General features: G+C 34.8%; 1 protein-coding gene across 6 annotated transcripts in view; it reads right to left on the bottom strand.

The window, feature by feature from the left end:
• Nucleotides 1–16,746, bottom strand: part of MARCHF1 (membrane associated ring-CH-type finger 1) — a 223,406-nt gene that overhangs the window by 42,353 nt on the left and 164,307 nt on the right. For all 6 annotated transcript variants that reach the window (XM_068187157.1, XM_068187158.1, XM_068187163.1 and 3 more), the window contains one exon: nt 5,105–5,155. In XM_068187157.1, the coding sequence (XP_068043258.1) occupies nt 5,105–5,155 (51 nt within the window). The remainder of the gene's footprint in view (nt 1–5,104; nt 5,156–16,746) is intronic.

Genomic DNA, 16,746 nt, shown 5'->3' with positions numbered 1-16,746 from the left:
TGTGATAACAAAAATTAAAATGACATACGGGCACTGAACACTGAGTGAGCTTGTATAAAAACATGAAAATTGTGGCACAACACATATCATACATATATGCAGTTTTATCTCAATGTGTCAATGTGGATTATTTTCTGATGGTTATCCCCATGTACTTAATACCACCATAAAATCATGCAATTTTATTCAGTTCAATTTTCAGGCAGACTTAGGTAAATTCTGCTATCATGCCTTTTGTTAAGCTTATTGTAAACAAAGAATAAATTGTATGGACAAACTACAAAGCATTCTCTATACACAGAAATCAAATATTCATATCTAGGAGTTTTAGAAAGTGCAGAAACAGTTACTATGCAATGGATCTACTTCTAGTTTCTGGTTTTCTGCCTTTTTTTGTGTTCAAAATTAATTCTGTTCTGATGAAGAAAATCTTTTCACTAACTTGTTTACTTTGCACTGTTGTTTTCAGTAAATGAAAGCTAAGTGCTAGGTTAGTCTTCAGCTTTCATAATAATGATTCTGTTTATGAGCAAGAAGAATGATTTGATGACTAATGTAACATTTATACTCATATTTTAATGCCAGTTTTGTATACATCATATTACCTACTGTAAAAGCATTTATGCGGGCTGACATTTTATGCTTTACAAGAGCGAGGATTTTTTTTTCCTTAATTTGTTTTCTTTCTTGAAAACCCTAAGTTTTTCCTCAGTTGCTCACTACAGTCATCTAGAACCTACACTTGGAAAGGACGGAGCTTTGTGGTTCCTTGAAAAAAAGCAACCACCAATCTGGAAGAGAATTTTCACTCGTGATTAGCATGAAATTGGCAAAGAACAGTAAGAACTATGGATCAACTTGGAGCATTGTAGCTGCCTGTAGCAAAACACAAGGGGTCACACAACTGGTCTTTAGGAGTCAGTCAAGCAACAGGTTATCTTGGAAATGCTGCAATCCTGGTTCTGGCAAACAAAGTACATGGCAAGAACTTCTTCAAAAAGAACACCCAAGTTCCTTTTTTATGTTTTTTTCACCATAAAACCTATCAGGAGATATTATGTGCTCTCTGTTGGTGTCACTGCCTAAGACATGGTGATATTTGGCCATTGCAAACACAGTGTGTAATAGTGAGTTCTGCTTCAAGCTGGGTAAACCATCCAAATTGCAATACAGAACTTTTCATACAATCACCTCATACAGAGAGAGGATGAATTATTTGAAAATATCAAAACCCATGTAAAAGATTATTCAATTTTAATGAAAGAGATTAAATTGTAATTTATAACTATTATAAATATTGTATTATTTATTACTATTATACTATTATTATTATAAATAGTGTATTACTTATTATAGAATTTGATACCCAGTTTGTGAAATTTATTTCAGAATCACAAACTGAGTGATTCTAATCAACAATCAACACATTGGAAATGATAGATTTTTTTCATCTAGATCAGCATCCTTGTGCATTTTGGTTTTCATTTGTATCTTATTGAAAGGAGCCCCATCTGACACAAGAAATCAGAAATTGTTAACGTAGAGTAAAAACAATTCTTTCCTTCTTTCTTTCCTCTATTGCTATTCATATTCTAAATTAGACATGTGAATATTATCACACAGAATATTCCAAAACAAGCACCTCACTTCCTGATGTAACTCGGCAGAGTTTTATTAGATGGAAGCTTCAGAGGCTTGTAAATAAAAAGTGTTCTAACACCTGCTACAGGCTTTTGAGAAGTAATTGAGGCAAATCAAAATTCAGGCAGTTTGCTCCAAGCCTGATTTTCTCTGCACTGAAAAATAAGCCCAAGGTTCCCATCAGAGAATTTTAGATCTTGCTACTGAGAGAGCATCCTTCTCTAATGAGCTCTTGAATCATAATTAACATACAGAAAGATAATTACAATGTTTTAGAAACATTTCTTCCAGAAAGCATTTTTAACATAACCAGACAGCCTCAGAAATACATATACAGCATAAAGTCTACAGACTGCAATTCAGACATAAAATTTGTTCCACTGGCTAACCACAACAGAAAACAATGAATCTACCAGAACCTTCTCTGACTCCCCATACCGCTTAAATTATACATCTATTTAGGAAGACATAAAAATTTTAATGAAAGAAGTTACAGTGTACAGAAAGCTAAGCAATGGCAAATAGGTAACAAACAAGGTCAAGTTTTTAATTTACTTATATTTTAAACACATGTAGGTAGGATAATTTCAACTCTGAAATCCAGAACACTGCACAATACTGCCTCTTACAAAGAATAATCAAGTTCCTTCTGCTGCCAGCAACATAGGAAGTAGGTGGGGAAAAAAAAGTCCAATGTTTAAAAAAATAGTAATAATTTAAAATCATGAAGGCTGGTTCATAACTCACATTTCCAAGTGTTTTTCTTTATGTGTATAGGTTTCTTTATGTAGATAGGTTTTGAAAGCCATAACTACTAACTAGGGCTACACTTTGTCAATACAAGGTAATGTGAAATACTGATCAGTCCAAAATATGACTTAATAATCTAGTTAGTAAATTATTAATCATACCTAATTAAGTGCTAGCAGGGCAGAACACAATAAGATTGTTTATTGATTGCACGGGAAAGATCTAGGTTATTACCAGAAGTGCAAAAAAATCAGACACTGATACATTTTCCTAATTGTCTTTGATTGGAAAACTAACAGAAGCAGTTGCTTTTGGAGTTCCAAGGCAGTTTTCTTGCTATAAATAAATAAATGGCTGAGGTGAATGTATGAATTCCCTGGTTGCTGTTCACTGAAGAGAGCCACAGCTGTCAGTCAAATATTTTAAGTTTTATTCTTTTATCTGCCTTAAATAGTCTGTCACTGAAATTCTTGCCAGAAAATTACACGCAATTAGAAAAGTCCTTGCAACATGATAAACTTCTACACTCTCAACAGACAGCAAAAGTGAATGGTAAAATTGAGGTGTTGATTTCCACACACACACACACCCATCCACCTGTCTTGGGAATGTTTGATTGTAAAATCTCTAGACTGAATAGATATATACTAACTAGAATCTGGAAAATACCAAATCAAAAACATTCTTTCTCATTATAACTAGATAAGACATATTCAGTGTTCAACAATTCAGTTTAATCTGTAATACCACATAATTTAGACTTAAAATTCATGTGCCTAGCATGCAAAAATGCCCAAGCATACACTGCAAACCTCAGATGTCCTCTCCAAATAAACAATTTAAGAGCATTATGAAATATGAATCTGCATTTACAAAATCTATGCTGTATTTCATTTTACAAATAGGTTGGTACAAAATCCAGTGGTATCTGTTCTGGAGCAGGAGCTCTACATCCAACCAAGGGTGGAATACACAAAACATGTTAACTATTAAACTATAATTCCATTTGACCCTTTTTAACTTACACATACAGGCAAATGAAAACAGTGAAAGACAATCTTTTGATGACACTAATTTATAGCTTTACATAAAGATTATCTAATTTTCCTGCTCATTGAAATTTTTGTTGTGTGCAAGATCTGACATTGCACAGAACACAGCTCTTGCCTTAGGCATGTAGTTTATCTGGCCTAGAAGCATTCTATCTTGTTTTGAGGTGGAGTATTTTTTGCTATCACTTTCTGCCATGCAATATTAACCTATAAAGTCAGGTGTTTGCTTTTCTACGTATAGACACACATAAAAACCTGTATTACGAAGAAAGCATTTTAAGTCAGAAAACAAACAAAACTGGAATTCCAATCAAATGTCTTTCAGCATTTGAAAAACTTCACTGGCAGGTAGCTTCACATAGAAAAACTGATACAAAACAATGCATGATGCTATACATCAGAAAAAGTGCATGACTGAAAACCTGGGTTTTTAGCTTGCAACTAAAACCAGTGCATATATCCCTTTCTAATAAACAGAAATCACTTCAAAATAAGTGTTAATCACCAGCATGTTTCTCATGTCGGTAAATATATTTATGCTTTGTCACGGTGCAATCCATGCACCTGTTTTAAAAAAGCAGAAAAAGTAATGTCAATTCATAATAGATTTACAGCAACTATTGCTAGAGACATGCATTTAAAACTAGTAATTAAAATAATTAATACAATTCCTGGCTATCAACTTTGTAAGCATATAAATATATGATTTCCAAGGATAGGCAGTAAGCCCAGAAGAGTTTCAGCCATATCCTACAGCAGGCTGGATATATTCTACATCTTTTTTCCTGCCTTTCTTTTTTCCCTTCTTAACATAAGAGAGCAGAACCTAACATGGAACTACTAGTTTAATTTAAAATCACAGTTGGGGCTTGTTGTTTTTTTTTTTTTTTTTGTTTTATGCTCTGAGAAGAAAAAAGTTTTACAGTTGGTACTCCAAAGACAAAAATATTTTGGAAAGAGGTTTAAGGATCCTATGCTTGCCCTAAATGAAAAATATTTTAAAAACAAACATAATACATGGCAGATATTTAGGCCTGCATTTAAAAAAAAAAATGTGTTTTTATCTTTTACCTCCTATATATCCTGTCTTTTTGGCATAAATTTCAGCCACATCTGAACCAAAAATAAAAAAAAAAAAAGGGGGTCACAACCGAAGAACTTCAGTAATAATCACATTTTGCCTTTCCTAAAGTTTCCCTTCTCTTTCCTCAAAACCAAAAAGCATCTAGATGTACAGTCCTGGCTTCAGTGAACCATATATCCCTGTAAAAGGAATTCAGATTTCAGCCTGAAATTAACACAGATTTATAGCTTTGAACATTACAGCAGTTACTATTTGAATAGGGCAGGAGGAGAAAAATCAAGTAGTAATTCTATCTTAAACTGAAGTGCTAAGGTAACAAACACTTGGGGAAAGCGGGTGAAAAAAGTGCATATGTTATTTGCTTATTATTGTTATTACATATTTTACAGTAATGACTAATTGTATGATGGAGTTTACAGGGTAACCCATAATGTTCAGTAGCAAAACTGATTCCTATAAACATCTGATTCCTATTAACAAAATACTATATAAGGAATATAATGGACTGAAGTACTGTTTTATATTTAATTACCTAGTTTTCTTTAAATTCCAGAAAAAGAAAATAGATTACACATACCTTTGAAATATTACTTGATCGACTTGTGGAACGCCCTGGGGATTTGTCATTCTGGAAAACAGAATTAAAAGATGAAGAAAAGTTAAGAATTTGGATTTTACCTAATCTTTTCTGTGATTGTGACTGCACAGAGGTTCTCTTCCTCTATTTTTCTTCAGTTTGGCTACTGACTGTACAATGGCAGACAGTTCAAGAAATAAACCATCACAATAGTCTTGCAAATTACATGAACTAAATTTTTTAAAGTTCTCTAAGAAATTAATCCTAGCATTTAATTAATGTTGGTTTGTTTTGCAGTTTTTCAGAAAAAAACATTTTGAGTCAAAGATCAAGGAATCATCAGAGCTTCTCATGAAAATGCGTACTTATGTATGAAAAGGGGTACTTATGTACAAAAACAAATGTTCAATGACAAAAACTTCCCAGTTACACTGAACACACTCCTGCTAAAAAAAAAGTAGAATTCATCCTCTAGGTAAATAAGTGGTACTAGATGACTTCCTGGATAGATATGTTCTGAGAAAAACAAATTGTGACCATGCAAAGATGCAGTTCAGTTTAACATCTACTCCTCCATCCCCTCTCACTCTTGCAAATAACTCATATACACAAACCAACACAAGGCTGAAGTGCATTAATAAAGTGTACATCAAGGAGCTACATTTCCATAGCACATGTGGGGTTTCTTCTAACAATCCAAAGGAGGTAGTGGAGAAGTGGTTCAAAAATTGGTTCGGTATTTACACTTTCCTGGCAATGGATTCAGCTTCATTTACACTGAAAAGGTAAGCTATTTCAGAAACAGGGCTCATCCCCTTAGTGAATGCATGTATCTTAAGAGAATCATGAAAATATTTTTCTCAGCACTTGTGAATGTAGGTTCAAACACTCAAGTGAAACAGTCACAACAATGAGATTGATTTTCACCTAGAAGGAGTTGAACTAAACATCCTGTGTGTAAGTCAGTTACATAACCTGCTTGGAGGAATAGGGTGTTGAAACCCAAAGCAGAGCTTTCAAATCTGCAGCTTTATTTGCAATTCATGCATCATGCAAACACATACATGCACATATGTCCACAAGAGGCTTTCAACTTGACTATGACCCATCTCTCCTCAACCTTTCAATAAATTCAATAAAACTACAGAAAAATACAGAAGGTGCCAGCTACCAAAGACTAAATTTCCTCCTCCATTAATGCCCATCTAGTCTAGAAATCAGTATTTCCCCAATACTTTGTGGCACAGAACAGTTCTATGGTGGCAGAAATGACCAAAAAGAAACATTAGGCAACTTGTTAGCAAACATTTAGAATAAAAAACCTCACTTTTCTTTGTGATTTTTGTACTAAAAATCACACTACACTTTGCTCTCAACCCCAGCAAGCACATCCATATGAAAAAATAGTTTTAAAACTACTTGTTTCATATACCTACATATATTTCTTCCTCCAGACTGTAGGTGGCTTATACTTTTATTCCATCCCTCAGTGCCATCATTTTTTTTTGTACTGCAAACAAATATCCTAAATTATCTCTCTTTCTACTTTATCTTCACTAGCACTAAGTAGTACAATGGACACTTATCATCAAAACCAAGCATTACTGAGTTCCCTGACCACACAGCACTCTACATTTTATTCTCTCATAGAAACTAAATCTCAGGACTCAACAACCTTCAGGTTTGTCACTTTTTTATTTTTTTAAGAACAATTTAGAAAAAAAAATTCTTCAAGTTATGCATTCATTTTCTTACATTTTGTCCTTGAGGCTGGGCCCACTTTGAACAGGGCTGTGGAGTAGATGATCCTTTCTGACCTGAAGTATCCAGTGATTCAAATATTACTTCTGTGGTGTATTATCCACTGTAGCTTTAGTAATAAATTCATAATTGCTTATCCTTTCTCAATGACATTAAATATATACAGTTTTGAATGTCTGCATTTATATCCATAGAAAATACACTTCGGATATTCTGGGTACATAATTTAGAGTAGCTCTGCTTTGACCTCAAAATAATAGAAGTTATGGACCCATGAAATTACTTCCCATTTTGTGGTTAGAAATTATGAACAGGGATCACACCTCAGAAACTCCCTACTAAAAGCATGCAGCCTTTATTGTCCATCCCTTGGACTAAAAAATACATTGTATTTTCTGATAGTGTAGTGAACCCTGGAACTCTAACTTCTTTTCTTTCAACAATCCATCATTCAAGATTCATTTTCAAAATCTGTTTCTTGACTACAGCTCTCCAGGCTTTTTACATGATTCATTCTGCTCTCTGGCACATTATCTCCTTCACTTGGGTTACAACAAGATTCTGACTCTCTAACTGAAAATTCACAGCATCCAGTCTGCAAAGTACTGCTCATACACTGAATCGTCTAAACTGAGAGAAAGAGTGTTGTCTCAACAGTTTTTTGGAAAAACAAAGAAATACATTTAATCATCATTACTAGGTTCAAGTATTTCATGGTGATTTATCATGAAATACACAGTATAAATGGAACAAAAAGTGTTACACTAAATTACAGTACATAAATTAAATACAGAATTCCTCACTGAAGTTCCTATTCAACTTGCACAACTATTCATACAACAAAAGAACAGAATAGGAAAGTTATGGCAAAATCACTTTTGAAATGTGTCATTAAAGATTGTCCGTGTGCTTCTGCTTTAATGATTTATGTTTACAAAGAACTCACATGGTTAAGAATAATTGATTTTTGTTATAACTAAGTGAAGAGGAAGTGCAGAATGCTTACCCTACAAGGTTGTTAAACAGTAAGATTTTTTTTTTTTTTTTTTTTGCACAGATCCAATACTAATTTACATTTTAAAAGTTAACAACGAAACACAGAATATGCTGAGTTGGAAAGGACCCACAAGGATCATCAGCCCACCTCCTGGACCGGCACAGGACATCTCAAGAGACACCATGAACCTGAGAGCATTGTTCAAATGCTTCTTGAACTCTGTCAGGCTTGGTGCTGTGACCACTTCCCTGGGGAGCTGTTCCAGTGCCCAACCACCCACTGGGTGAAGAACCTTTTTCTGATATTGAACCTCAACATCTCCTGACACAGCATCAGCCCATTCTCTTGGGTCCTGTAACTGGTCACCACAGAGGAGAGATCAGTGCCTGCCCCTCCTCTTCCTCTCACGAGGAAGCTGCAGACTGCAATGAGCTCTCCTCTCAGTCTCCTTTTCTCCAGGCTGAATGGATCAAGTGACCTCAGCCACTCCTCATATGGCTTCCCCTCAAGGCCCTTTACCATCCGTGTGACTCTTCTTTGGACACTCTCTAATGCCTTAAGAGCTTTTTTTACATTGTAGTCCCCAAAACTGCACACAGGACTCGGGGTGAAGGCACAGCACTTCAGAGTAGAGGAAAGACATAACCAAAGGATTTAACCAAAGACATATATATTCAAATATTTATACATATTTTTGTGCATCAAAGAAATCAGATTCAATTTCTTAATCTTCAAATCAGATTATTTCAAAGAAAATAGGATTCACCTTTTAGAATTACGCTTCTCAGCAGGAATTATTTAATGTCTAAAGAGCATTTTTGACTTCCGTGACTGAGTTTTCTAAATTCACACACACACACCTTGAGCAAAGTGAAAGCAAGATATTCAGAGAGATCTCTCAATAAAATTCTTAAACTGTGTCGTCATCCAGTCAACAAAACAGCAAAAAGCTCCACCCAAGACTCCTACTGGACAGGCATGAGCTTTTTGGGTTGTCTTATATATGAAGACCACACTGAAATGCCTCTCCTTATTACCAGATGTCCTGTACCACCAATATCTCATCTCTTCTATCCTGCGCTACAGCCCGCAAACACTTATCAGGTACCTTTTCTAAAATGTGATAGCAGAAAAGTAAGTATCTCAAACTATTCTACTTGAATATCAAGAAAAATTAGTTTGTGTTTGTAAATTTCCTAAGAATTAGGTTTTACCAAGATCACTTCTAATGGTATAATTGAAAATGTAATTCGGCCTTCAATATAAATGCTGTGAGGAAGAAAAAGGAGAAATAATTCCACATAATTTCAGATTATGACATGTTCATGAACGTGCTTTGGGAGGAATTTTCCATGCACCTGTCCCACCATATAAAAACAAAAAAATTTCTGTATTCAAATGGTAATTAAAATACTCAAAAACAAGTGCAAAATCTGTTTTTTTTACAATATTAAACTACTTCCCAAAACTTCATTTCAGCCCAAGACTTGGTTTTTGAAGTGATATTATTTTCAGGGACCATCTTAAATCTAAACTCATTAAACTTTCTAATACTTAGATACATCTTCTTTTTTTTTTTTTTTTTATCCAATTTGGAAATGCGACTTACACTGCTTACGAACACATTTTTGTTTTTAAAGTGAGAGAATAAAACCCTGCCTGGGCAGAGGAAGAGGTTAGTAATAACAAATTTCTAAAATACTGCTGTGAACCATTCAGGCTCTCATAAAGAGGAAAGTGGGAAATTAGCTAGTTTCTTTCTGGTTCATATATAAATATTCATATGAATGGTTAACGATTTTAAGTCTTGCTGGGTAGCACAGCACATTTTAAACTAATCCATTTGTCTGGTTTCTTTCCTGAGCTGCCCCTTGTTTTGCTCTGCCTATGAGGATGACTCAGGCTGACCCAAGCACCTTGCTAATGAATTGCACTTCATCTCTCTGAAGTAAGCATGAAAGCATCAAGAATGAATCAGAATATTTCAGTTCACAGAAGAATCTTAAGCAACAGCTTTTGCACACAAATACAGCCAATCCACCCCCTTAAAAACTCGTTTTACAAAATATTTTGTCTCTGTTTTCGTTTTTGTGGACTCTAATCTCTGGACCCCAGCGGTGCCACATGCTGCTTCACACATCTGCGCACAGTCCCCCTCTACCTTGGAGTTCCACGCATGACTGCAACGACAGAGATCCATCTGTAAGTCATGCCACAGCATGTCACAAAAAAAAAAAGCCTCCTAAATGTAAGCACAACACAGGCCAGACAAACACAGTTTTGCCTGCCTGAAGTGCCTTTCCACATAGTACCCCCTCACTGCATCTGCACAGGAGCCTCCTCTCAGCACCTTTTCACTTCTAGAATTCTGAGCAGGAGCAGAAACTGCCTTCTCTTTATGGCCTGAGCTATCACATATGTAGATGATCTTAAGTAGCTCATCTACATGTGATGTTTCAGCAACATCAGTTGCTGAAAGAACAGGAACTGACATTAATAAAACTGATGTACAGACTGTATACACTTATTTCAATATCTCAACACGAAAACGGAAAGAAAAAAATCACAAAGCAGGCAACACCTGCTTTAACTGTTAAACAAAAACTCCAATGCCCATAATTGTCTAAGACATAAACACACTGTAATTACTGGGCGTCATGCATAATTTTACTGGAACACAGAATTTTTTCAATATGACAGAACTGCTAGATTCAAAGTGCCAAGTGACAGGAAAAAAAGCTCACTGTGAATATTAAAGACTGTGTTACAGATGCAACATTTAATTAAAAGAACAAAGTACAGACAACAGTAACTATCAATAAAATTAAATATCAAAAAAATACATAGAATATTACCATTTGTATTATTCATGTATACTGTATCCCATATATATAAATAAAACATCTAAAAATAAATAACTACCTCTTGATCTATTTGTATGAATCGATGTGTAAATGTATTTACTGTCTACTAGTTCTCTGCTACTGCAAATAGCCAGAGCCAGGATAATGCTGTCTCCCATGGTGTGGCTATTGCTACATTACTAAAAAACTACTTCAGTTTCTTGTGTCAGGCATCTATGTTTTTAAAACAAATACAAGCATAATACTGTTTACTTTAAATTATTTATGCCAAGATAATGGCAATGTTACTACTGACAGAGCATATACCCGGCCTTTTGGCCAGTTTGGACTTGGACAGCCTTTTCTCCATGGGAAAGGAGAGGGGGGAAATCAGTTGCTAGTGATAACATCCTAACAAATTTAGACTACCTGCCAATTCCTAAACAGGTTTGATGTGGGGAATCTACATTCTGAAAGGAAGTCAAATCAGATTTTAGATCTAAAATAATACTGAGAAAAAAGCCTATCATCAGCTGACAGTTATCTTTTATTTTTAATGCAATTATTCTCTCTGCTGCTACATATTTTATCTTTTTTTTTTTCATATTTTCAAATATTCAACAGTCAGACATAATTGCCCTTACAAACGAATCATACCACTAAATCACCAAGTATAAAATTATTGGTAGTCAAATCTATATTTGAAAATGTAAGAAAATCTATCTCCCTTCTTTGTAAACAAATTACTTGCTTATTCTAAAACATTTTAACTTCACTAAGTAGATCAACATTAATGTCAAATCACCTAAAAAGTCACTAGGGGAAAGGCAGAAGGAGAAAATTAATCTAAACAGACTGAAGGACACTGTTGTGAAGCACAACTGTGCAAAACCAGCTAATTGTCACAAAAAGGGTTCTGAGGATGCTGAAGCATTTCAAAATGCCATTCTGACTGCCATTTGTGGAAACAGACTACATATTCCAGGGTGACATAAAAAAAATTAGTTTAATTACCTTAGAAGTTGTATATTTGCCACATTTATATATGGGTAGGAGAGTACATAACAATGATCAAGGAACCAATCTGTTCATGGCCTATTGGGTAACTTTACTTAAGAATAATGTACAGGTGCTTTATTTGTCTTAGACCCTGTGCAACTAAGAAATCCTGTGCAACTAAGAAATCCCCATTGCCAGAATTGCAGCACATAAGACCATAAAAATTTTACATTGGTACTTACACTGTAATAAAGTTTGGAGTTAAGCATTTTAGGAAGTTATCCTCTTTTTCAACATTTTATCCTCTAAACAAAAAATTTACAATGCCACCAACTGCATGGCACCGACATATTGCTGTGTTACTTATGGCTGCTTCTTGCCCTGGTATCTCTAGTGTGCTAGATTCTTATCTCCATATCAATCTCAGTGTGTCAGGGTTTTTTTCAGTCTAAACTGCTAATAAGTATGATAAATACATCAGAATCTGATCCACCATCCTTTTGAGTTGAAAATGCTAATTACACTTTAATGAGGCTCAGGGCACTTTCCATCACAGGCCAAGGTGAGTCAATAGCATGCTTCCTGTTAAGGCTTTCACAGTGATGCTTTTACCTGCAATTACAAGCATATCTTCAACATTCAGTTACTTTCTCTATGTTGCACTGATATCCAAGGTCAAAGTTGTTTTCATATGGGAGTAAATGAACCATTACAAAAAAAAAAAAAAAAAAAGAAAGAAAAAAAAAAGAAAAAATGCAGTATTGAATCAGCCTTGAAACAAAGCACAGACATGCACAGAATGCAGTCAGAAAACACTACGCTAAACACTCACCTGATGTAAGTGAAATCCCTTTCTCAGATCACAAAAGGGGCCAGATTTTAATTTGTTCTGCCACGTGTAGCAAAAATGAAAAGTTCCTAGAAATCCTTGCCAAAATTAGAAATTAAATAACCATGAGGCTGGGAATTTGTTCAACACAAATCAGTTAATAGACAATGCGTGTCACATTGCTGCCCTGGACCGATAGTGAGGTAAGCTTCTTCTCAGAGGCTTTTATTGGAAAATCATTTTTGGCAATGCCTACTTCAAATGAGAATGAGGTTAGTGATGGTTGTGGCTGGGATAATTTTCTTCACAGTAGCTGGTACGGGATTGTGTTTTGGACTGTGCTGGAAACAGTGTTGATCATTCAGGTATATTCTGGATGTTCATAGAAACAAGTGCCAATAAGAAGTACCAGTACTTGCATTATTCAATAGAATGCACCCCAATATGACAAATGTCCCCACTTAGCTCTGCTAAGAGGTGAAACTCTGTGTTGCTAAGGATAGACTTGGGCAATAAGCAGTACATTGCTGAGTAGCAACAGCTGGTCACAGTGGATCTTTCTGCTTTCTGTGGTCCAGGGCAATACATCAGACTGAACATACTGCCAGAGAAGTTTGTGGCACTCCTCTTAAAAAAAAAAAAAAATCTCATACCACCCAGCTCACTTCCAAATGACACAATCAGAGACTACTGACAACAATATCCTAACCAGTTTCTAGGTTAACATACTCTAAACCCCCCTAGTTTCACATGATTGTTTTCATTCTTTAAATAGATGTCAAATTTTCATACACCACTAGTTTCACTCACTGAATCCATCAGCTGACGGACAATACTTCAACCTTATGAAAAATCACAAGCATCTAACCCAAGGTTGCTCTCTATGATTAGGCATTCTAAAATAGTTAGCATGCAAAAAGACACATCTAAAATAATATCTGCCCTTGTTGACTCAGGAACTGTGTGGTGAACACCACACATTAAGCATAGCACTGCATGAAAAATCCAGTAAAATTAGCTGCCTGTGCTCTTCAGATTATACTTTGGCTGCCTGTTTTATCCAAAGCTGACCACATAGCTAAAAATTAAAATCTGCAAAGACAGATACTGGACAAGTGAAGCTTGCCATTATTTTTTTAGTATAACGTCACAGAGAAAAAGCAAGGAAGACTATAACTTAAAAACCAATAAACTGCTATTCAGTACTATAATGATATACCCTGGCATTACCAAGATGTATGTAATCCTAGTTGCAAAAGGTACTAAATAAAAAATGCAGAGGGATAATATTAATTACAACTGAAGAAAATATTATGAAAATAAATAAATTTAGAAAAAAAAAAAAAAAGAAAAATGCAAATATAAGGGAAAAGAGATGGAATGAAAAATAAATATAGGAAAATGTGTCCCCTGTTTTGTTAAAATATGGAACCCTATAAAGAGTTTTCTCTATGTCTCTTATAAATGTTTTCTCTATGCACATAGGCATTTTAAAAAGCTTGCTCTTAAACACAAAAGAGAAACCTACAGGGAGGGTGAGCAACTGCAGAAATTCATCACTGTGAAGTTTTTCACCAGAGAACTGTGTGCTTACTGACACTCAGTACAAGTCTCCAACTTCTCTGACACATACTGTCTAGAGATTTACTTGTCACATTTAGAAACACAGCTTGGCCTTACATCTTATTAATGTAAGATGTAATTTTACATTATTGAGATCAAACATCTTATTAATGTTTTTCTTTTCCACTGCTATTTGCCAAGTTACTTCTCTTCAGAAAAAAACACAGAGCTTTTAATTATTATTGTATCAATAATACAATAACTGTATCCTGATTCATTTCCACCATCTCACTATGTTAATTAGAGCACTTTAGCTAAAACAGGTAAGCCATAGAATTTGAGATAGATTTCCACATGTCAAAACCACCTTCTGCTACTTGTTTACTCATTTTTAAATTACCTGGCAACAACCTGCATGATTGCACACTTGTGATCAAACACTTGATTTACATTTATTTAATACTGGAAACATGCTATGGGGGTTTTGTGATTGGGTGTGGTTGATAAAGATACCTTACTGTGAAAAACTGAAAATGTTTTATACTTCTTTTTCTTGATATTTCTCAGCTATAGAAAATGAAGAAAAACACCACACCCTTTTTTTCCCTCTAAAATACAAATGCAAGTAACAGTCCGCAGGTTAAATTTGTCAATCTGTTTTTCTAATGTAAGACTAGCAGTCCAGCTTAGCTTTTATTACTTCTGGACAGGTGTGAAGTGTCACTGTATATCAACCAAGATATGTCACTGTACACATCTTGGTTTCAGGTACGAAATAAAGCAACTCCTTAATTATCACTTATTTTCACACCATATTACCTTTTAAAAATGGGTTTGACATATAGAACAAGAAAGTGAAATAGAATCCTCCTCACTTTGACATCAAGCTGCCAATTTGTCTCTCTCTGGGAAGAACAGAAATGCAACACAATAAATTTCACTGTAGCACACTTAAATCAAGTGGGTCTGTTATTTACATATTACTATCATTTAAAGATTATGTATTTAGGCATCTCCATCCTTAATCAATAAAGATCTGTCTTTTCATTCTGTCTTGTATAACATGAGAGTACTTTAGTACACTGTAATCCCCAATCTGCTCAGTGGATTTAGTGGGAAGTGATTGAAATCGTGCACAAAAATCAAAAGCATTCTCAGGATGTTCAGAATAACTTTTTCTTACAAACTTTAGACCATTCTTATGGAATAAGGCACTTCCCATCTGGTTGTTTTGAGCCAACCAGCTGTTCCTCTGGTCTCCTACAATACACTAGGCACTGTATTTATTTTCCTAACCTCCCAGTACAAGATGCAACTTTGCTTCTCCATAAGATTCAGTGAATCTGAAGAGATGGCTTTTCATCACCATACTGAACTGAAAATGTTTGTTCCATTATAGTCTGAATGCTCCCAAACATCTGGTCTCTGCAGTTCTCTATTGTAAGAACATTCCTGGTGGTCAGTATAAATTTCAGCCAAGAGTTTTTAAGTTCTTTTCAAGAAAGTAGATATGGTGTGGACCATGTAATTTGATTTTATTTCATAGGATGGTATGCATTCCAATTTATCTTTGTTAAGCATGAAAATATGCTGATTATTTAACTGAAAAGACCAACTAATGCATTTCAGAAGCTGGAATTCAGGGATCACTTTGCAGTCTGTGTTTTTGTGACCTCCTGGATTCCAATCAATTAGTACCAGAGATGAAAGCCTCTACGTGGTCAAGTAGTTTTCTAACAGCCAAGTGTTTATCAAAGGATAAAAGTTTAATTAAATACACAAAGTCAAAGTGCCTCAATTACAATAGAGCTATAAAACATTACTTGATTATGTTCTCTATGTTCAATATCACCCCTTTCATATCTGCTATCTAATTAAAGTTTTATGTCTTTATGTTGCACATTGGTGGCCAGGATTTCCACTTCTGAGTGCGGACAAAAAAAATCATAAATGTTACCAGCTGAGTAATTTATTTTGTACCAGCAGGCCCTCTAAATCTTGGTGCTATTGGCTTGGCATGTCTGAAACTTTACAATCACAAGCTGAAAATAAAAAATGTAAGAACATGAGGAAATTTTATGCCAGTTGAATCAAAGATGGATGTAGATTCCATAGATATAATCACTAGCAACTTTCCTATTTCTTTGGAAATCCCTAAATTCATCTTAAGGTGAGATCAGGTTAACAAATAATTAAGCAGATTTTGGCTTATCATTTAATATAATTAATTTGGTTATTATGTAGTTTGTAATTTTCAACATAAATGTGAACATTGCAACTCATGTCTCCAACCATCAAAGCAAAATATAAACTTTAGGGCCTAAACGACAAAATTTCTATATAATTATTTTCAACAAAGCTCTATATGAAAGCACCTGGAGTGATATATGTATTTACAGTAAAAGGTATAGAAAACCTGAAAAAAACCAGCTTCAAGTTAAAATGTGTCTCTACAGCCACTTGTCTGCTTTAGAACAAACACCGAAGTTAACTCAAACTTTCTTTCTATGTACTTCAATCCATTCTTCATAAAATACAGAATTCATAGAACTGTTTAGGTTTGAGAAGACCTCTTAATTCACCAAGTTAACCCAGCACTGCCAGATCTACCACTAAACCACATCCACAAGCACCACACCCACATGCCTTT

The sequence above is a fragment of the Anomalospiza imberbis genome, chromosome 4 (assembly GCF_031753505.1).
Source record: "Anomalospiza imberbis isolate Cuckoo-Finch-1a 21T00152 chromosome 4, ASM3175350v1, whole genome shotgun sequence".
In the NCBI taxonomy this organism is placed as follows: Eukaryota; Metazoa; Chordata; class Aves; order Passeriformes; family Viduidae; genus Anomalospiza; species Anomalospiza imberbis.
Note: the sequence above shows the minus strand (reverse complement) of the source record. Positions and strands in the feature narration are given on the sequence as shown.